The sequence below is a fragment of the Cebidichthys violaceus genome, unplaced genomic scaffold (genome assembly GCF_023349555.1).
Source record: "Cebidichthys violaceus isolate CVI_PGR_0920_01 unplaced genomic scaffold, fCebVio1.0.p SCAF_11, whole genome shotgun sequence".
Lineage (NCBI taxonomy): Eukaryota > Metazoa > Chordata > Actinopteri > Perciformes > Stichaeidae > Cebidichthys > Cebidichthys violaceus.
The window spans coordinates 2,086,183-2,107,726 of NW_027176274.1; the positions used below are offsets into that span (position 1 = coordinate 2,086,183).

A 21,544-nucleotide genomic window follows, 5' to 3' on the forward strand; every position below is an offset into this window, starting at 1 on the left:
GTATGTCATAAAAAATAACAAGTCATAGTATAGTATGTCATAAAAAAAAGTCATAGTATAATATGTCATAAAAAATAAAAGTCATAGTATAGTATGTCATAAAAAAATAAAAAATAAAAGTCATAGTATAGTGTCATAAAAAATAAAAAGTCATAGTATAGTATGTCATAAAAAATAAAAAATAAAAAGTCATAGTATAATATGTCATAAAAAATAAAAAGTCATAGTATAGTATGTCATACATTTTTTTTAAAATAAAATAAAAAATTCATAGTTTAGTAGCTCATAAAAGTCATAGTATAGTATGTCATAAAAAATAAAAAGTCATAGTGTAGTATGTCATAAAAAATAAAAAATAAAAGTCATAGTATAGTATGTCATAAAAATAAAAAATAAAAGTCATAGTATAATATGTCATAAAAAAAGTCATAGTATAGTATGTCATAAAAAATAAAAAATAAAAGTCATAGTATAATATGTCATAAAAAATAACAAGTCATAGTATAGTATGTCATAAAAAATAACAAGTCATAGTATAGTATGTCATAAAAAAATTTAAAAATAAAATAAAAAATTCATAGTTTAGTAGCTCATAAAAGTCATAGTATAGTATGTCATAAAAAATTACAAATGAAAGTCATAGTATAGTATGTCACAAAAAATGAAAATAAAAAATAAAAAAGTCATAGTATAGTGTCATAAAAAATGAAAATAAAAAATAAAAGTCATAGTAAAGTATGTCATAAAAATGAAAATAAAAAGTCATAGTATAATGTCATAAAAAATAAAAAGTCATAGTATAGTATGTCATAAAAAATAAAAAGTCATAGTATAGTATGTCATAAAAAATAAAAAAAAATAAAGTCATAGTATAGTATGTCATAAAAAAATAAAATAAAAGTCATAGTATAGTATGTCATAAAAAATGAAAAAAAATAAAAAGTCATATTATAGTATGTCATAAAAAAATAAAATAGTCATATTATAGTATGTCATAAAAAATAAAGTCATATTATAGTATGTCATAAAAAATAAAGTCATATTATAGTATGTCATAAAAAAAAGTCATAGTATAATGTCATAAAAAATAACAAGTCATAGTATAGTATGTCATAAAAAATGAAGTCATAGTATATGTCATAAAAAATAAAAAGTCATAGTATAGTATGTCATAAAAAAATTAAAAAATAAAATAAAAAATTCATAGTTTAGTAGCTCATAAAAGTCATAGTATAGTATGTCACAAAAAATGAAAATAAAAAATAAAGTCATAGTATAGTGTCATAAAAAATAAAAAGTCATAGTATAGTATGTCATAAAAAATGTAAATAAAAAATAAAAAGTCATAGTATAGTATGTCATAAAAAATGAAAAAAAATAAAGTCATAGTATAGTATGTCATAAAAAAATAAAATAAAAGTCATAGTATAGTATGTCATAAAAAATGAAAAAAAATAGTCATATTATAGTATGTCATAAAAAATAAAGTCATATTATAGTATGTCATAAAAAAGTCATAGTATAGTATGTTATAAAAATAAAAAATAAAAGCCATAGTATAATGTCATAAAAAATAAAAAGTCATGTATAGTATGTCATAAAAAAATTAAAAAATAAAATAAAAAACTCATAGTTTAGTAGCTTATAAAAAAGTCATATTATAGTATGTCATAAAAAAGTCATAGTATAGTATGTCATAAAAAATAAAAAATAAAAGTCATAGTATATGTCATAAACAATAAAAAAGGGACAGGGACTCACAAGACACTTTTTATTAAAAAGATCGGTCACAATCAGAGCAGATGAGGTCAAAGTATACAAAACTTATTAATTCCTTGTATAGATTTCTGCTGGATCCTACATTTCCCACAATGCATCTTTTTTAACACGCGTACCTGTGAGAGCCTTGTGATGCCCAAGTCCATAATGCACACATGCTTTGTGTTTAAAAAAAAATGTGTCGTCTGCAAACCAAGCCCGAAATTACCCTGATGACATCACCATGACATCACCATGACATCACCATGACCAACAGGAGACTTTACACCACCGGCTTCATTCACAGCCGGCGTAGTTCCCCTTTAATTGACTGATATTAAATAACCAGTAGATGGTTACAGGACATAGTGAAACATGTGACACGTTGTTTCCTGGAGCCGAAGATCACAAAGTTAAAAACACAATTTAAAATGAAATAAAAGACTTTGGAGAAATATTTGGCTTTTTATTTTTGCTCGATTACCGTCTGAAACTATCAACCAAGATTTATGTAAAATAATGATTTTCGTAGAAAGCCGGTTATCAAACATTCTCTCATGAAGTCTTTGAGTCATCACACTTATTTCTTGTCACAGGTCAGAGTTAATTGGTTAATTGAACTCCTCGTTTCCTCTGCAGGAGTCGATGCTTCTCTTTGACTCCTCGACAGGAGACAGGAAACAGGAAACAGGAAACCGTCCGTATAGCAGCAGCGCTCATGACGAAGAGGTTGAGGACAGCAGGCGAGACGGATAGTTGACAAAACAGCGGAAGTCGTTGGACAAGTTTCTGTTGTGTTTCGGGAGGAAGCTGCACATTGTGACACCCAGAAGCTCTTTGGCCAGTTTCTCCATCACAGCTCCTTTAAGGACAGATTTAAATAAAATACAACAGATTTAAATAAAATAAAACAGACTTTAATGAAATAAAACAGATTTTAATAAAAAATAAAACAGGAAGTAATCTGTTGCTGCTCCATGTCTCAACTAGAACACAGGTTTAGCTATTTATTATTATAACTAATGAATATAACTAGTGAAACGCTGCCCCCTAATAATAACATTATTATTATTATAATAACAATATAATATATGTTATTATTATTAATAATAACATTAATAATAACCTCTCACCTGTACACACAGTATTCATAATAATAACATTAATATTACCAATAATAATAACCTCTCACCTTTACACAGTATTAATAATATGAATAACAGTATTATTAATAATAATAACCTCTCACCTGTACACACAGTATTATTAATAATAATATCAATAATAACCTCTCCTCTCATCTGTACACATCATTATTCATAATAACATTATTAATAATATTAATACTGTTATTATTATTAATATTCTTAATAATAATAACATTATTAATAATAATAACCCCTCACCTGTACACACAGCATTCATAATAATAACATTAATATTAATAACCTCTCACCTGTACACACAGTATTAATAATAACATCATTATTAATATGAATAACCTCTCACCTTTACACAGTATTAATAATATGAATAACAGTATTATTAATAATAATAACCTCTCACCTGTACACACAGTATTATTAATAATAATATCAATAATAACCTCTCCTCTCATCTGTACACATCATTATTAATAATAACAGTATTAATAATATTAATACTGTTATTATTATTAATATTCTTAATAATAATAACATTATTAATAATAATAACCCCTCACCTGTACACACAGCATTCATAATAATAACATTAATATTAATAACCTCTCACCTGTACACACAGTATTAATAATAACATCATTATTAATATGAATAACCTCTCACCTGTACACAGTATTAATAATAATAATAATAATAATAATATGAATAACCTCTCACCTGTACACAGTATTAATAATAATAATAATAATAATAATATGAATAACCTCTCACCTGTACACAGTATTAATAATAATAATAATAATAATAATAATAATAATAATATGAATAACCTCTCACCTGTACACAATAATAATATTAATATGAATAATAATAATAATATGAATAACCTCTCACCTGTACACAGCAGCACCTTGTCTTTGCTCAGGTACTTGGCGGTCTGGGACACTTTGCTCAGACATTCCTCGGAGAGGTACGGCGGGTCGACGAGGACGACGTCGAAGCTCTTCGGGGCGACGTCGTCCAGACGCAGCGGCTCGTTGTAGTCGTAGAAGACGAAGTCGTCGCCGTAAACGGAGAAGCGCCGGTCGAACTCCAACACGACGGCGGAGACCCGGTCTGAGCCGAGCACCGCGCCCTGCTTCAGCTTCTGGTACACGCTGGGGGAGCTCACGCACGCGACCCTGCAGGAAACGAGAGAACATCTGGAGGACTGAAGGAAACACGAATACACCGTGAAACACACCGCGAAACACACCGCGAAACACACCGCTACCGACCGCGCTTTAACACCGTGATGAATGTACGTAACGCTCAGCATCGAAGAGCCGCTGTGAAGCGTTCAACAACGACATTCTGACTGCAGGAACCGGGGATCGAACCACCAACCTCCTGGTTAGAGGACTAAAATACTGTTTGTATGTGTGAGTGAGTGAGTGAGTGAGTGAGTGAGTGTGTGAGTGAGTGAGTGAGTGTGTGTGTGTGTGGTTTTACCTGCCTCCCTCTCCAGCTTCTCGTACGACCTCCTCAGCTAACCGAGTCGCCGTCTCGTCACTGTACCAGAACTGACTCATCCTCTGGAAACAGACAAACACACACACAAACAAACAACAAACACACAAAAACAAACAAACATAAACAAACAAACACACAAACAAACAACCAAACAAAAAACAAACACACAAAAACAAACAAACACAAACAAACAAACACACAAACATAAACAAACAAAACCACACAACCAAACAAACAAACACACACAAATAAACATAAACAAACAAACAAACACACAAACATAAACACACAAAAACAAACAAACAAAGAAACACACAAATAAACAAAAACAAACATACAAACACACAAACATAAACACACAAAAACAAACAAACAAAGAAACACACAAATAAACAAAAACAAAAACACACAAATAAACATAAACAAACAAACACACACAACATAAACAAACAAACACACACAAATAAACAAACAAACAAACACACAAACATAAACACAAACAAACAAAGAAACACACAAAGAAACAAAAACAAAAACACACAAATAAACACACAAACACATCAGTGACATCTGGTGCTGCATGTTTCTACTTCTGTTTAATTCATTGACATTTAGATATTTAAACCTATAAACATTATGAATATGATGTCACTACTGACATTCTTAAAATGTACGAAATGAAAATATATTTGTATTAAACCTTGAGTGTTCATTGTGAATTAATCTGTGATTATTTTTTCTGCCTATAAAGTAAAAAACTGTGAAAAACTCATCTGACCGACAAAACAAAAATATTTAATATTCAATAATATAAAACAAAAATATTCATGTTTCAGGAGACTTAACAATAATACTCGTAAAAATTAAAATAAAATAAATTTGGACTGTTTCATCCGTGTTGTGACAAAAGGAAGGAAGAGCTTTTATTTTACAAAAATAACAATTTAGAATAAAATACCACCTGTGAAGTATTTTTAAATAGTAGTGGAGTAGCAGTAGAAAGTAGCAGAACACCAAGTAAAGCACAAGTACCTCATCGTTACCCCATCGTGTCCATAAATACAATGAATCTGTGCGCATTAATAAAGTGGATGTGTTCATATCTGCCCATGAGGTCGGTCTGTGGACCGGATAGACCCGGTGGGCTCACCCAGTCCTCCTCCAGGGCTCCCACACAGAACCGGTCCGATGGCGTGGAGCTGCTCGTCTCGTCGTAGAACTCCTGCAGAGCGGCGAGAGTTTCAGCCGACAGCGCCGGGACGTCGTCGTCGCTGCTGCTGTCGCTCATGGCTGAAGTATGCAAAATAATAAACATCAAGTTTTTACATTAAGAATAATACAAATATTATTCTTTAGTGTTGGTTTCACATGTTTCTCCACACGGCAGGAAACTTATGGAACTATGAAAGAACACTGAATACATATATACATATATATATATATTTATAAATAAATATACATATATATATGTATTTATAAATATATATGTATATATATACATATATATATATATTTATAAATAAATAAATATACATATATATTTATAAATATATATGTATATATACATATATATTAATAAATATAAATATATATATAAATATATATATATATATATATTTATAAATATATGTATATATATTAATAAATATGTATATATACATACATATATATATATATGTGAATACATTTTTCTAAATATATTCACATATATATATGTATTTAGAAATATATATGTATATATACATATATATTAATAAATATATATATACATATATATATATTTATAAATATATATATATATATATATATATATATGAATAAATATGTATATATACATACATATATATATATGTGAATACATTTTTCTAAATATAGTCACATATATATATATAAATATATATTTGTTATAAATATATATATATATATTTATAAAAAATAAATATATATATTTATATATAATAGTTACAGCACCTGAATGTCGACTTCCCAATATTTTCAAAATATAAAATTATTAAAATGAACATCACCAGCTGCAACATTAAAGTGATGAACTCATTAATGCATCAATAATACACTAAAATGATATAAATATATCATTTTGAAATAGGTACTTTTAGTACTTTTATACTTTGAGTATATTTTGATACAAACACTTTTGTACTTTCACTTTAGTAATATTTAAAATACCAGCCTTGGAACAGAGTATTTGTACTCTGTGTTGTGACTTTTACTTAAGTAGAATTTCTGAGTACTTCTTGAATGAATGAATATTCTGTGAATAAACGGATATTTAAACACAGAAACCTTCACCGGTGACGTTTCCGCTTCTTACAACAATCACAAAAAGCTCAATAATGTATGAATATGATATCAAAGTGAACATACCTGATCACAAACTGGTCGCGGGCAGCTCTTCAACGCTGCTGTGTTGTGAACGTGTGAAACGGTCGCGGGATGATGACGTAGCTTCAGAGCGGACGGACTCTGACGAGGGACAAAACACTCGGCTACGCGCTTTGTTCAGATTATAAATAAATAAACAAATCACAAACTATTTTGATGATAATTGAAGTTATTTTTCATACAAAACATTTCCTGGTTTCTGTGCCTCAAATGTGAGAATTTTCTGCTTTTCATTTTAATAACGTTAACGTCAATATATTAGTCATAATGTTGATATTATTTTAATATAATGTTGAGGTTTGGACTAAACAAACACCGTGTTGAAGAAACAACAAAGTGAAATGTCACACGATGACAAAGTGAAATCAATAACTTTATTTCTTCCTAAAACAATCGTTGCACTCTTATAAAGGAGACGGCAGAGGCCAGAACATTTTATACAATAACTTTATGTACACTTTTACACTTCATTAACAAAACCAGGTGAGTGCTGCAGCGAAGTGGCTCTGCTCCTTTTTATTTGGTTTGCTGCTGCTGCTGTCCGACAGCTCAAACAGTCTCTGCTTCCATTCCAGTGTGTGTGTGTGTGTGTGTGTGTGTGTGTGTGTGTGTGTGTGTGTGTGTGTGTATAAAAAAATACAACAGGAAGTAAATCTGTTAAACTTTAGCGGTCCGATCCTCCGTCGAGTCTTCTGGAGTCCCGGAGGAGAAGAAGCCGTCGACATAATACTACGATCCAAAACACAAAAGAAGAGCAACATCAAACGGAGGAAGTCGCTCATTCTTCTTCTTCTCCTCTTCCTGCCGTCCAACTGGCAGATAAAAACATTGCAGTCATGTTTTTGTATTTCATTTGTCTCTGAACCAACATTCCTCGTGGTTTCTGACGTTAAAACATTAGAATATATTACAGCCTTTAGTGAATCTGAGTTTGGTTTTTCTGTCGTCACCAACAAAAAAAAGACGTCCTCCTGTGCAGCGTGGTCAAGCACACCCCCCCCCCCCCCCATCTCACATATGTGTGTGTGTGTGTGTGTGTGTGTGTGTGTGTGTGTGTGTGTGTGTGTGTGTGTGTGTGTGTGTGCGCACCCGCTGCATTGTAGGCGAATGGCAGGCACCGTTTGTTGTCAGCTGATGACAAAATAAAAAAATAAAAAACCTGCACACAGAACAATCATCAAAACAAAGGCACTCTGGGGAGGATTGGGGCGCCGTGTGTGTGTGTGTGTGTGTGTGTGTGTGTGTGTGTGTGTGTGTGTGTGTGTGTGTGTGTGTGTGTAAGGTGACATTCTTGAAATAAAAAAATGGCCCCTTTTAAGTCTTTCATCTACAAAACCTCACGCTGGAAATAAAAAAATGTCTCCTGCAATTTTTAAATAACAGCAACTTGTTTTTACCCTCAAAGTCACTCTGTGTGTGTGTGTGTGTGTGTGTGTGTGTGTGTGTGTGTGTGTGTGTGTACAGGAGGTGATGGAGGAGTCGACCTCCTCCTCCTCCTCCTCCTCCTCCTCCTCCTCCTCCTCTCGCCGTGATCCGTCTTGTCTTGTCGTTTGACGCGTCCTCTGCAGTCCAGTCTCCATGGTTCCATCTTCATCATCATCATCATCAAGTCTGTCAATCACGCTGGACCAGAGGGGCGGGGATTAAAAACCAAAAAAAAAAGAGAAATCCGAGGAGGTGAAAACGTTCCGGCATGAGACGGATCCCTCAGCAGGTAGAGAGACCGAGACGTCCTCCAGCTGGCTCTTTTTACCCAGAGTTCATAGGGACCAAGCAGGAGGAAGGGGGGGGGGGGAGAGAGAGAGAGAGGAGGGAGGGTTATTTCACGCAGAGCAAGCCGCCCACGTTGGCCACGAACTCCTCCAGGCTCTTGAGGAAGGCGACCTTCTGCTTGCGGTCCATGGTGGGCGGCGTGCTGCTCGCCGTCAGCGTGTTGAAGGCGTCGGCGAGTCGCTGGTAGATGACGCCGTCTCGCTGCGAGGAGAGCAGCGTCTCCACCAGCTCTGAGTACTCCGCCTGAAGACGAGGAGGAACACGTTTACACTCATGATAGAGAGAGAGAGATGCTTTAAAACAGCTTCCCCTCATCAACTGTCAGCTCACTAATAAAAGAAATAAAATGACAATAAAATACTTTAAACCCTTTATATCATGCGAGTGTAAAATGATCAACTGACTTATTGTTGGCTTCAGAAATCTAGTATTTTACATGATACAATTATTGTGTGACTTTTGATTTCTTTTATTTATTATTTTATTTAAAATGTTATTTTAAAGCACATTTCGCCTTTTTTTAATATTGTGCATATACAAACAAAATAAATGCAAAAAATGCACATATGACAGTTTTATTTTCCTTTTCTAAATCCTGTATTCATTTCTTATTTTTTGACTTATATGTATTAATTTAATATTCATTTTCTTACTTTTTTTACTTATATGTATTACTTTTTTGGTCCGATAAAATGACAGAAAAACTGAACTTTATTATTTTAATTATGTTTTGGAGTGATGCGCTATGACACAGATCGGCCACTAGAGGGCAGCTCAGTCCTCTCTTAACAACATTTATTTATACTTAAATAAAGAATGACAATTATTAAAAAGTATGAGTATTAAAAATATTCTGGAGAAACAAGTTGTGTTTTTATCTTTAATGAACTTAAATCTAATCAAACCTCATCAACTGGACCACAGATAGAACGTAAAGACGTTTGAACTATTGTAGGAAGATAAAGAGATATTAATATTAATAATAATAATAATAAAGAGATATAAAGTCACCTGATGCAGGCACACGAGTGTGTAGAGAGCTTCTCCTGCTGCCACCGTCATCTCTGTGTTGTGTTTCTGCAGAACCAGCATGTCAAACACCAACTGGAGGCACAGCATGAAACACACAACGTGAACCTTATTATTATTAAACAAAAGAGTTAATATCTTAATCAGTGTGGGAACAACCCGAACACTTACTGACTCTTTCTCATAGAAACAATCAGACCTTTTATACATTCATTTACTGTCTTGCAGAGTTAGAAGAGATAACTCTCTAATGTCTGAACGGTAAATATGAAGCTTCAAAAGGCTGATAAACAGCATTTTTGTATAATAAAGTTACTGTCGCAGTTCTAAATCTTACTTTGAGGAAGTGACGGGTGGCGATGAAGAGGGGCGTGTCCTTCTCCTGGTTTTTGGCGCACTGCTCAGCCAATGGAGACAAAGCCTCCAAACACAGCTGGCTGATCTCTGAACTCATCCTGAACACAGGTTAAGGTGCACAAACATCTAGTCCATTACACATCTAGTCCTTTACACATCTAGTCCATTACACATCTAGTCCATTACACATCTAGTCCTTTACACATCTAGTCCTTTACACATCTAGTCCTTTACACATCTAGTCCATTACACATCTAGTCCTTTACACATCTAGTCCATCACACATCTAGTCCATCATACATCTAGTCCATCATACATCTAGTCCATTGTAAATCTAGGAGATTATAAATCTAGGAGGTTATAAATCTAGAAGGTTATAAATCTAGAAGATTATAAATCTAGGAGGTTATAAATCTAGAATTTTATAAATCTAGAAGGTAATAAATCTAGGAGATTATAAATCTAGAAGGTGATAAATCTAGAAGGTTATAAATCTAGAATTTTATAAATCTAGAAGGTGTTAAATCTAGGAGATTATAAATCTAGAAGGTGATAAATCTAGAAGGTGATAAATCTAGAAGGTGATAAATCTAGAAGGTTATAAATCTAGAATTTTATAAATCTAGAAGGTGTTAAATCTAGGAGATTATAAATCTAGAAGGTGATAAATCTAGAAGGTGATAAATCTAGAAGGTGATAAATCTAGGTTATAAATCTAGAATTGTATAAATCTAGAAGGTGATAACTCTAGAAGGTGATAAATCTAGATGATTATAAATCTAGATGATTATAAATCTAGGAGGTTATAAATCTAGAAGATTATAAATCTAGGAGGTTATAAATCTAGAAGGTTATTCTCTTCATTTCTCTCACTGTCACCAAACTTCTCTACTGAAAAGAATCAATATTCAGCCATAAAGCGACAAAACATCGCTATCATAAGTCCTGAATGAAGCATTTAAAGCACAGACGAGAGGATACGAGGTCATCCCCAGCTCCAGAGAGAACATGAGGCTCTTGAAGAGGTCTTCAGGAAGCTGAGGGATCTTCTCTGGAAAGATCTCACAGATGAAGGTGATGAGCTTGTAGTACTGGTTACACAGGGAGGGGAACTGGGAACAACAAGGAGAGGACAACACAACCAGAGTATAAATAACAGCATTCAACTAGTCAACTATCTATTATCCATCTAACTATGTAAGTAAAGATCATCATTCATAATGATGAATCCATGTGTGAGGTTCAGGTCTACCTTCAGCAGGTCCTGAGACATGAGCGGGAGGACGATGTTGACGCCGTAAAGAACCACGTCTGCTGCTGACACCGTCCGACTGGACGCCGGCGTTCCCTGGTCCTGGTTTCTGAACACCTCGTCTAAAATACACAAAAACAAAAACATTTGAATCTGAAGCAGCTGAAGCAACATGAACAAAGAGAAGAAGAAGACGTCGACTTTCTCCTCTGAGTAACTACATTTAAAGACAGACTCTGGGTTATTACTGTAAACTAAAATGAAAATAAGCAGCGAAAATGTGGTGAAATTAAACTAAATAAAAATGACACCCTAAAAACGAGGCCTATTTGCAGGCCTCAGCTCGAATAAAGATAAGAAATACCTAATTAATTGTATAAAAAAATAATAATAATAAAAAAAAAAAATTTAATATATTTTTGAGATGAGAAAAATCATGGAACTATCAGAATACATGTTACTGGTTCACATAAGATAAGGATGGAACACAGCAGAACTTGGAAAACTCAAAAGCTCGATCTTGAAAAACAGCACTTTTAGGGTATTGTTTTTTGGAAAGTATGGGTATCCAAGACTTTTAATATGCTGGGCTCTTAGAACAACTGATATAGGCTCTATATACACAGCTATACATAGATACAGTGAAACATTTATAAAATATAGAGCATTTCAAATTAGAAAACTGATCAAATACTCCAAGATTTGAATAAAAAAGTATTTTTAAAATTCAAAAACACTCTATATCACTTCTATGTATCACTCATGATGTTCATTGAATCAATAGACCGAAGATTGGACCTTTTTTGAGTGTTTTAAGCTCTTTCTATGCCCTTTTTAGTTATTTAGTTTAAGGTCAAATCCTGCTTCGACTCTCTGTTCAGGGCTGTATCTCAGCCCCCCCTTCTCCGATTTTCACCATTGAGACATCCTTCGAACCGTAGGAGCCAATAGAATTGCCTGGAATTGAAAGCTAGATGATTGACAGCACTATTAGCCAATAAAGCTCAAAAAGGTCCAGCTCTGAAATCTGATTTGCTGAGCTTCCAACCCTCCCAAGAATCCGAGGAGTGTCGGAGAGACACGAATCGAACGGATTCACACGGAGCACCAGCAGCTGGACAAACATGCATTGGAAGTACGGAGATATTCCATTTTTTCGCTGAGATTCGACCAAAAGTAAGTACAATATTCGATGAAAGCTGTGTGACTTTTTGTGTTCGAAGCTGAATATCTCTGCGATGGTTTACCGGGGAGAGAAATGGAAACTATGTCCGTAATCTCCGTCAGGCGCTCGTGCTTTTTCATGCTGCATGTTCGTAGGTAGCACGTTGCTAACGGAGTGTAGCAGCCTTTTTCTCCGGTCTGTCCCAGTCATATCGAGTATGATTTATGATATTTTGTTATTTGTTTGCTTGGCTGATGGGAGATGTGTTTGTCTCATGTAGAAGTGACCTAGTTCATGTTGTTCCCAGGACGCTGAGGTTTCTGCAGAACTATAACATCACTATATTCGTTCTTCGTGGGTTCTCTGCCAGTTACTTTTAACACAAAACTCTCTAAGTTTTGATGTACTCTGCGTCCAAATGGGGGACCTACGGGTGTATCTGGTTTTAAGAAAAACTAAAAATGAAGCCTGATTAAAAAACAAAACAAAAAGTGAAATAAAAAAGAAAGTAAATTCATTTCCATTTGAGTTATTATCTGTAATATATCACTGAATAAAAAGAGACGGCATGAGCTTCTGTCGACGCGCGAGACGTTTAAACACAAAGTGAACTGACTCCACCTTCCAGCAGATGGCGCTGTGTCTCAATTAATCCCCATTGTTTCTTCAACATGCAGCCTGTTCATGTAGAATAACCGTGTACCATATATTCTGTTTATATACGGAGCTAAACACTTCTGTAAAACCAAAACAAAGTGACGTTTGAACCCACCGGTGTCGCTGAAGTCGATGAACTCCTTGGAGAGCAGGTTGGTGAGCAGCTCCATGATGAGCAGCAGGTCCTGGTACTGGTCCTCCTCCGCCGTGGCGTCGTTCCGCTTCCTGTTCTGGTTGTTTTTGGAGTAGACCTGCAGCAGCGTCAGACACACCTCGTACAGCTTCATGGACTTTGTCTGGACCGCGAGACGGAAGTCACGGTTAGAAACTCAAGAAAGATATATCTTCAGGTAAAACATCAGGAGAACGTCTCAGAGGAGCCTCACCTCTCCCAGGTAACAGATCTGCTTGTGAGCCACTTCCACAAAAACCTCGATGATGAGGTTGATCGTCTCGGGCGTGTTGCTGTAGACCTGAACAACAACATAACAGAAGTCAGGTAAACCCGGACAAAAACACACAGACTATCAGAGTCCGTTCCTCCGACTCCGCTCTCACCTCCATGAGGCCGATGCAGCTGGACAGGAAGTCCATGAGGAAGGAGAAGAGCGAGGCCACGTTGTCGATCTGCGTGGCCTCCGCGATGCCGCACAGCGCCTCCAGCGTGGCGACGATCTCCTGCTTCACGGCCTCCTCCTGGCTGATCTGAGCGAAGTTGTCCTGGTTGATGAGGTTGAGGAACCGCTGCTGGAGAGGATGAAGCACCTGAACGGACACAAGCGGGGAGTCTGAGGGTTGGACTACAGCACCGAGACGGACGCTTCAGGCTGAGAGACATCCGTCACGTCTTCAAACTGTTTGAAGACGTCTCAGTGGACGTCTTCACTTTGTGTTGCACCTAATGATCACATCTAATGCGACTAAACAACAGCAGTGAAATGTAACCAAGTGTACTTATTGTACTTCAGTACAGTTTTGACATACTTGTACTTTACTCGAGTATCTCCTGTAGTTGCAGAACAAGGAAATACTCAAGTACTTGTACCTTGAATTTGTACTAAAGTACAGTGCTTTGAGTAGATGCACTTTGTAGTAGTGGTGACATGTGATACAAAGTATCTAAAGAGTATACAAAGTATCTAAAGAGTATACAAAGTATCTAAAGAGTATACAAAGTATCTAAAGAGTGTACAAAGTATCTAAAGAGTATACAAAGTATCTAAAGAGTGTACAAAGTATCTAAAGAGTATACAAAGTATCTAAAGCTGGTTCCACATCAACATTAATATGATCTTAAATTCATTAGAATGAAACTGAACAGACTAATATAATAATAAAATACTTTAAGTACTTAACTTTTACTGAATATACTTTTATACTGAAGTAATAGTTTGAATGCAGGAAAAAGTACATTACTATATATTTGTATCTAGTATTTCTTACACCACTGCTGTAAAGACACAAAAAACATTTAAAGAAGAATGTTTTACTAACATAAAACATTATGGTTTTAATGTGTTCATGTGTTTTTCATGTATACATCGTGTCTATTTCTGAGTTTATCTTGTATGTATTTGTGTTTTTTAAAGAGTGTTCTTGTGTCTTTTGACATTATGTTTACTTAAAGAGAAAAGAAGCGTGACAATATTCATATTGTGTTATCTTAAGAAACAATGCTTCACAATACAAACATCTGAAACAATAAATAAATAAATAAATATTACGGCTTTATGCAGACCTGCAGCCAAACACACCGGAACACCTGACTGGTGTCAGCATTAAACTATCGTAAGATATCAAATCAACGTGAGCTCCTGGATGATTGATTCATGACTTCATGTCAGAGAGATGGACCAGAGAGATGTTCATCACTCCTCCTCCTCCTACAGAGACAGACAAAGCAGCTGCAGAAGCCAACAGCTGCCGTCTCACTCCCCCCCCCCCCCCCCCCCTTAATTGCTCTGGAGTCATCGTGGCTTTGCACCCACATTTACTAGCGTCAGCCTATTAAGACTAAAGACCTCCAGGATCCCATAAAGGATCATGTTCTACAAGCTTCATCCATCACGCCTCCTCCGTCCTCACGGCCACTTATTATGTAGCTGAAGACAGAATTAACAAAAACTAAAACTACAGAAAAGATCGGTTTTGTTTTCAGTCCAGTCAGCAGTTTGTTTAAATGTAACCAAAGGTTGAGCTCATTATATTCTAATTTTAAGAAGCTGTTTTTAATCTTTTAAATATTACAGTTTTATTGTTTTCATGTATTTATCTTTAACATATTTATTTCACGTATTTATTCATTTAATTTAGTTATTCATTGATTTTTAAGAGTTTTCTTGACATTTTATTTATTCATATGGAAAAGAAGAACGGCAACTCCTTTCGGTTCACTTTGTGTAAAGATTGTGCTTTTATACTTCTACACCGGGATCACAACAACACTGCTGCAACGAGGTCCAACAGGGCCAGACGCACAACGCCGCTTCATGTTGCTGTTCATCTTTAATTCACTGAGCTGGAGATTTGTTCACAACCCGTCTGATCATAAACTCTGAGTTAAAAATGTTAGTAGTTCCCATAGAACCTTTAAAAAAGTAAAACACACACACACACACACACACACACACACACACACACACACACACACACACACACACACACACACACACACACACACACACACACACACACACACACACACACACACACACACACACACACACACACACACACACACACACTACCTCGGCCCAGTACTGCTGCTTGGCGTCAGAGTCCATGTGAGCGAAGCCTCCGAGCACCAGAGCCTTCATCAGGGACCTCTGGACGGAGCTGGACAGCAGGTGGAGCGGCGGGCTGCGGCTGGCGAACTGTTTGGCCAAGTTCCACCAGCTCTCACACTGAACCACGACGTTGGCCCTGAACACAGAGGAGGAGGAGGAGGAGGAGGAGGAGGAGGAGGAGGAGCTTCTGTTAACAGGCTGAAGGGAAGAAAAACATCTGTACTTTCACCTAAAAGGCCTCAGAGGTCAGGGAACCTTGAGACAACGTAATGCCTACTTTATTTAAAAAACAAGCTGCATATTAACGTTATCATGTAGGTCAGATAGAGGATCAGGACTAAGCTGAGACTGGTTCATATAGAGGATCAGGACTAGACAGACTGGTTCAGAACCAGATAACGGTTCCTCACAGTAAAAAACGACTCACAGCTATTCCCTGATTATATGACTAGGAGCCAATAGGAGCTCACCTCTCCCTCTTCTCCACCAGCGTCACCAGCAGCTCCACCGTGTCGTTGGCCAGCTCGGCCTCCGAGCTCCACACCGACAGGTTGTTGATCACCTTCTCCAGAAGATATCCCACAATCCACTGGGCCCCCTCCGTGTCCGCACCGAACGCCGTGCTCAGAGGCATGCTGATCTGAGGAGAGAGGAGGCGGTCGGAGGGGCAGTCGTACCCGTGTGTGTGTGTGTGTGTGTGTGTGTGTGTGTGTGTGTGAGGTGCTGGAGCTCCTACCTGCTCATAGAGCTTCTCGTCCACCAGCAGGTACGTCTTGGCCCAACGTCTCAGGAACCACATGATGTCCTTTCCCATCTGAGGGCTCAGCAGCTCCGTCAGACTCGCTCTCGTCGCTCTGGACTCCACCTCCGACGTCCGCAACACCGCCGAGAGCAACCTGAGACAGAAGAACATAGAACGGTAAGGATGAAGCAGGAGGACACGAAGAGCAATGAGGACACGAGATACAACTGTGAGAGGAAAGGAAGGAAGGAAGGGAAATTAAGACTGAAGGACAGAAGCAGCTTTTAATCAAAGGAGTGAACACTTTTACATCGTCTTGACCTCAACATCTCAACACAAAGGAATCAGAGAGAAGCTACATTCATAGTTTCTGCATCTGACAGCAGCTGAAACATGTCAACAAACGTACAACAACGTTCATGTCTCAATGTGATCCATTACGACCACCATGCTGGGTCTTTAAATGAGACGACTGGAGAACAAAACAGAGACTTAATCAGAGGACGAGACTCTTCTAATCAGATAAAGTCAGCGGGGGGGGGGGGCTTCACAAAGTCAGGTTCACACACACACACACACACACACACACACACACACACACACACACCCCCTTCAGAGGACAGAGGGCTTAAAGCAGCTTATGAGTCCGTCCGTCTCCTCGGTTGATGACAGTTTCACATTGTTTGCAGAAAACAAAACCACGCTGACATTTACGGGACCGGGGGTCGGACGCTCGCTGTTAGGAAACCTGGCACCATCGGCCTCTCCGCTCTGCAGTCATCACTGTCACACTCACACACACACACACAGAGACACACACTCCTACATAATGAACAATCTAGAAAACAGAGGCTCGACGACCTTCAACATGCACTATTACTGGCTGCTGTGACCGTCCATTGTCATCACTGTGATTATCCACACACACACACACACACACACACACACACACACACACACACACACACACACACACACACACACACACACACACACACGCACACACAGGCTGCTCGTTAATTGCTGTTGAAGAGATAGATCTGGTCCGATAGCAGCAACTGGAGACGCTCGTTTGCATGGCTGCGGTCCGTTTCATTAGAACGTCAGTGTATTTTTAGAGACGTCGTTTTGTCCACACGAGGAGAAATGCTGGCAGAATAGACGGACCAGAATGCAATGCAGCAACAAGAGAGGCTGTGGTTTTTAAATAATCAGAAACATATCTCCGTTTCTTTTTCTCTCCGTCATTGTTCTGCTGACTGTGTTCTTGTACTTTCTTCTTTACCGAATCAGATGAAAAGGAAAAAATAAATTGCCAAACTTTATGGGCTGTGATATCATCAGCCAAATATCTTCTGTGTCCGGGCAGAGAGCGGTTACTAGTCTCTGACAGTTTATACGCTAAACAACCGTTACAAACAGTCCCTCTCTGCAGTCCTGCCTTGAGAGGCGTCTTCGTGGAGACTTTCACAGGCTGCACATTCAGAGGGTGTTTGCGTGTGAATGTGACGACACTAAACCTCCTCCAGCTTTACGGGACAATAACCGGGCCCGGCCTCATGCAGAGAGGGACTCTATTCTGGGAGCGTTTTATGGAGGTCCGGCCGCTGAGAGGAGACCAACGGCGAAGGCTGAAGACTTTTATGTTCTTTTTTTTTTTACACTGAAACAGTTATTCCTGTATTTTACATCTGAATTATTCTTATTTTCCTAATCTCTTGGCTCTTTAATGAGGATTTGAACGTTTCTTTTGCACTTTGCACTGCGTTGTATTAATAACCTGAGGGAACACCACGACATGGAATACCTGATGACGGAGTCGGTGCGGTTGCAGCCCGGGATGGACGAGGCCTTCTCCCCCGGCGAGCCGAGGATCTGCAGCGTCGTGTTGATGTCCACTTCTGTGGAGTGTTTGATGGAGAACTCCATCACCTCTGAGGGGATCAGCGGGGTCTCGCCCTGACAGTCGTCTGCTAGTAAATAACCTGGAGGACGCACAGACAGACAGACAGACGGACGTTAAGTGTCTCATTACAAACCCACAGAAGTGGGAGGAGTTCTGCTCCAATGAAGTCAGTCAAGTGGAATAAACTGCACTGGGAAAGTCATTAGTGACCACGATAAAAAACACATCTTTTAGTGTATTAAAACATCATACTGCTGTGTGTACTTCAGTACCGTGCGTGTGTGCGTGTGTGTGTGTGTGCGTGTGGGTGTGTGTGTTTGATTTAAAACATTTGAAGCTTTCGTGGAAACAATGGTTTTAAAATATTTCACAGGCTTCAGCTTTAGTAAAACATCATTTATTAAAAGATGTAAAAGTTTAACACAGTAAACCTGCGCTTCCTCTAAATATAGATACTCCCCAATATATACTACTAGACATGTTTGTACACACATATATATATATATATATATATATATATATATACATTGATTATGAACAATAACCTCTGAGTGTAGAGAAGTGTGTAATCAGAAACATTAAAAAGCAAAAGGAACATTGATTCAGGAAATGGATAATAAATCAAAATGTCCTTTTTAAAACAATAAAAGAAACAAAGAAGCCCGTCCCGCCGCTGACCTGAGACCAGTATGAGCCAGTGGATGTCCTCATACAGGTCGTCCAGGACCTTGCGGTCCATTGACCCGGGATCAGACGAGGCCATGAGCTGCTGCTGGGTCCTCTGGAGCTGACCGTGGAGCCGCGTCACCCGGTCCTCCAGCAGGCTGCAGGACGACGACGCGGGACAAACGTTAACGTGAGAAACACAAACTCCCAAGATCACAATAAATCTCCAGTACATGTATAATAACTCAAGCTAAACCACGGGTCAAACACGCTGAGAGGACAGACAGCATGTACCGTCGTAATGTAGATCTAAGAACGTCACTGAATGTGTGTGTGTGTGTGTGAAGACGACTCGCGTGGTGTTCCGTGTGTTTACGTTGTGAGCAGGGGGATGCAGTGGTCCGCCGCCACACGTCCCAGCATGCCGATGCTGGACAGCTGGTCTGAGAAGAGCTCCCTGTCGTCTTCCTGTATCTCGTTGATCTCGTCCTCCTCGTGGGACGATATGCCGTTCACCGACTGAAGGAGGAGCGAGGGTCAGGGTGTGCAGAGAGGACAAAGTGAGTTAAACCCGTCAGGAGGACCAGATCATTTAAACCCTGAATAATAATCTGGTGAGACGTTTGTTTATTTCCTTAGCTGCGCATTAAAACAGCAAAATAGAGAACGTTTAAATATCTTCTATTAGGCCTGAGCAGATCCAGTATTATAATGCATAAATACATCATTTCTGTACTTGGAGGAATACACTGTATTTATGGAGATCAACAGGCTCACCAGGTTCCGGGTGCCGTCCGGAGCAGCCAGGTGACACTGGATGTATGAGTTGAACACCTGGATCGCCGGCTGGACGAAGCAGCCGCGAGGAAAATGCTCCTCGTCCTGGACGAGCGTCAGCCACGACTCCAGCAGCCGGTCGTAGGCCTCCATGTAGACCATGTCGTCTTTATCCAGCTGAGGAGAGGACAGGAGGAGCAGAGGGACCACGTAATGACACCTGTTGTCTTTACCGATCCACCGACAGCGGAGTGCATCGTTCAGGTCGTACATGTATGCGACATGTTTTCATGTACATCATTTTACATCATCTTTGAGAGAGGAAGGGTGAAGGTGTCGTGACTCACCACCTCCTCCAGGGCGGCGCTGCGTCCGAAGGAGCAGGTGAGCAGCGTGAGGCAGTTGATGAAGGAGGTGAAGAGGTCGCTGGGCAGCGCCGTCAGAGTGCTTCTCGGGAACATGGAGATCAGGTTGGAGACGATGTTGGAGATGCCCACCGCCTCCGAGTCCTCGATCTCAATCCTTCGGGGAACAGAGAAGACAATGAGACGAGATGGTCCTCGTCTCTCCGCTCGGGATCCAGACCGGGGCTTTTGGCTCGAGGGCGGACTCTTTCCACTCTGCAGGGCGAGGCTGAGCTCACTTTACCACTTTACACACTCGGGGACTGAGGTTTGGACGCAGACATGAAAATTGATCCGTAATCAAAACTCGTGGGCAACTGGACCCCCACAGCTGACTCTGAGGGTATTTCTATAGTATTTCTGCCTCATGGTGCAAACACTGAGCCCCCGATGACACAGAACGGCGGGACACATGTACTCCATGTGCTCCATCAAACCATTTACTGGATTTTGCAAATTAATTATTAATTAATGAAGTTATAATTTATCTTTTATCTTTTGGTACCGAAGCATCGGTTCTCCATATTTGCAGGTATTTCTTCAATAACTAGATTGGAATATTTAAAAAAAAGAAAAGTCAGAGGAACACCAAAGTCAGCACAGTTCATCCCCTGAAGACCATGAACATCTGTGCAAAACTTAACGTGAATCCGTCCAACCGTTGTTGAGATAATTCAGTCCGACCGTCGTCGTGGTCTTCATCCAGAGAGCCTTGCAGCTAGCGTTACAAATGCTACACTTCAGTCTCAGACGTTGCTTTAAAAAGCCATGAGGGACATTAAGTCAAATCTAACTCAACTCTGGTGCCTCACTGATCATCTCATTCATTCACTTCTCCATGAAGCCGTGTTCTGTACTTGAATTTCTCAGGAAAGACGCATTAACAAATGAGAAGACTGCATTAAACCACATCGCACAACTGTGATCAGACACACAAACACAAATGTCAGAATAGAATGTATCCAGTAAGAGGAACAAAAGAGGGAACAAGCTCCAGATGAACAGTGAAACTCAAAGCTGGAAAGTCTTTTTGGTTTTTATCCAAAAACGTGTTTTAAATTGAAAACATACTTCAGATGCAATGTGTCCCAAGAGCTGCAGTACTGCAGGCAAACACCAGGGACGTACAACAACCTAAACCAATCACACGTGATCCGAGAACTAAACGACGAGGCCACAAACACCACCTGAAGA

The 21,544-nt window shown here is 38.4% G+C and overlaps 2 protein-coding genes across 3 annotated transcripts in view; both read right to left on the minus strand.

The window, feature by feature from the left end:
• Positions 1-1,757: 1,757 nt before the first annotated feature.
• Positions 1,758-6,881, minus strand: eef1akmt1 (EEF1A lysine methyltransferase 1). The gene is made up of 5 exons (XM_068734307.1): positions 6,819-6,881; positions 5,584-5,723; positions 4,413-4,495; positions 3,816-4,102; positions 1,758-2,620 (listed from the first exon to the last, which is right to left on the minus strand). Exons 2-5 carry the CDS (start codon positions 5,719-5,721, stop codon positions 2,475-2,477), a joined length of 654 nt encoding a protein of 217 aa, XP_068590408.1. The 5' UTR covers positions 5,722-5,723; positions 6,819-6,881; the 3' UTR covers positions 1,758-2,474.
• A 310-nt stretch (positions 6,882-7,191) lies between these two features.
• The window catches only part of xpo4 (exportin 4), a 45,050-nt gene continuing 30,697 nt past the window's right edge, over positions 7,192-21,544 (minus strand). Inside the window, exons 9-24 of one of the 2 annotated variants that reach the window (XM_068737226.1) lie at positions 20,294-20,468; positions 19,947-20,123; positions 19,546-19,688; positions 19,182-19,327; positions 18,405-18,582; positions 16,592-16,751; positions 16,326-16,495; positions 15,817-15,991; positions 13,628-13,834; positions 13,456-13,542; positions 13,185-13,365; positions 11,248-11,369; positions 10,977-11,107; positions 9,976-10,093; positions 9,621-9,713; positions 7,192-8,852 (exon numbers count right to left, since the gene is read on the minus strand). In XM_068737226.1, the coding sequence (XP_068593327.1) occupies positions 8,655-8,852; positions 9,621-9,713; positions 9,976-10,093; positions 10,977-11,107; positions 11,248-11,369; positions 13,185-13,365; positions 13,456-13,542; positions 13,628-13,834; positions 15,817-15,991; positions 16,326-16,495; positions 16,592-16,751; positions 18,405-18,582; positions 19,182-19,327; positions 19,546-19,688; positions 19,947-20,123; positions 20,294-20,468 (2,461 nt within the window). In that variant the 3' untranslated portion in view covers positions 7,192-8,654. Of the gene's footprint in view, positions 8,853-9,620; positions 9,714-9,975; positions 10,094-10,976; positions 11,108-11,247; positions 11,370-13,184; positions 13,366-13,455; positions 13,543-13,627; positions 13,835-15,813; positions 15,992-16,325; positions 16,496-16,591; positions 16,752-18,404; positions 18,583-19,181; positions 19,328-19,545; positions 19,689-19,946; positions 20,124-20,293; positions 20,469-21,544 lie in introns of both variants that reach the window. The other variant, XM_068737233.1, reaches the window with a different exon arrangement.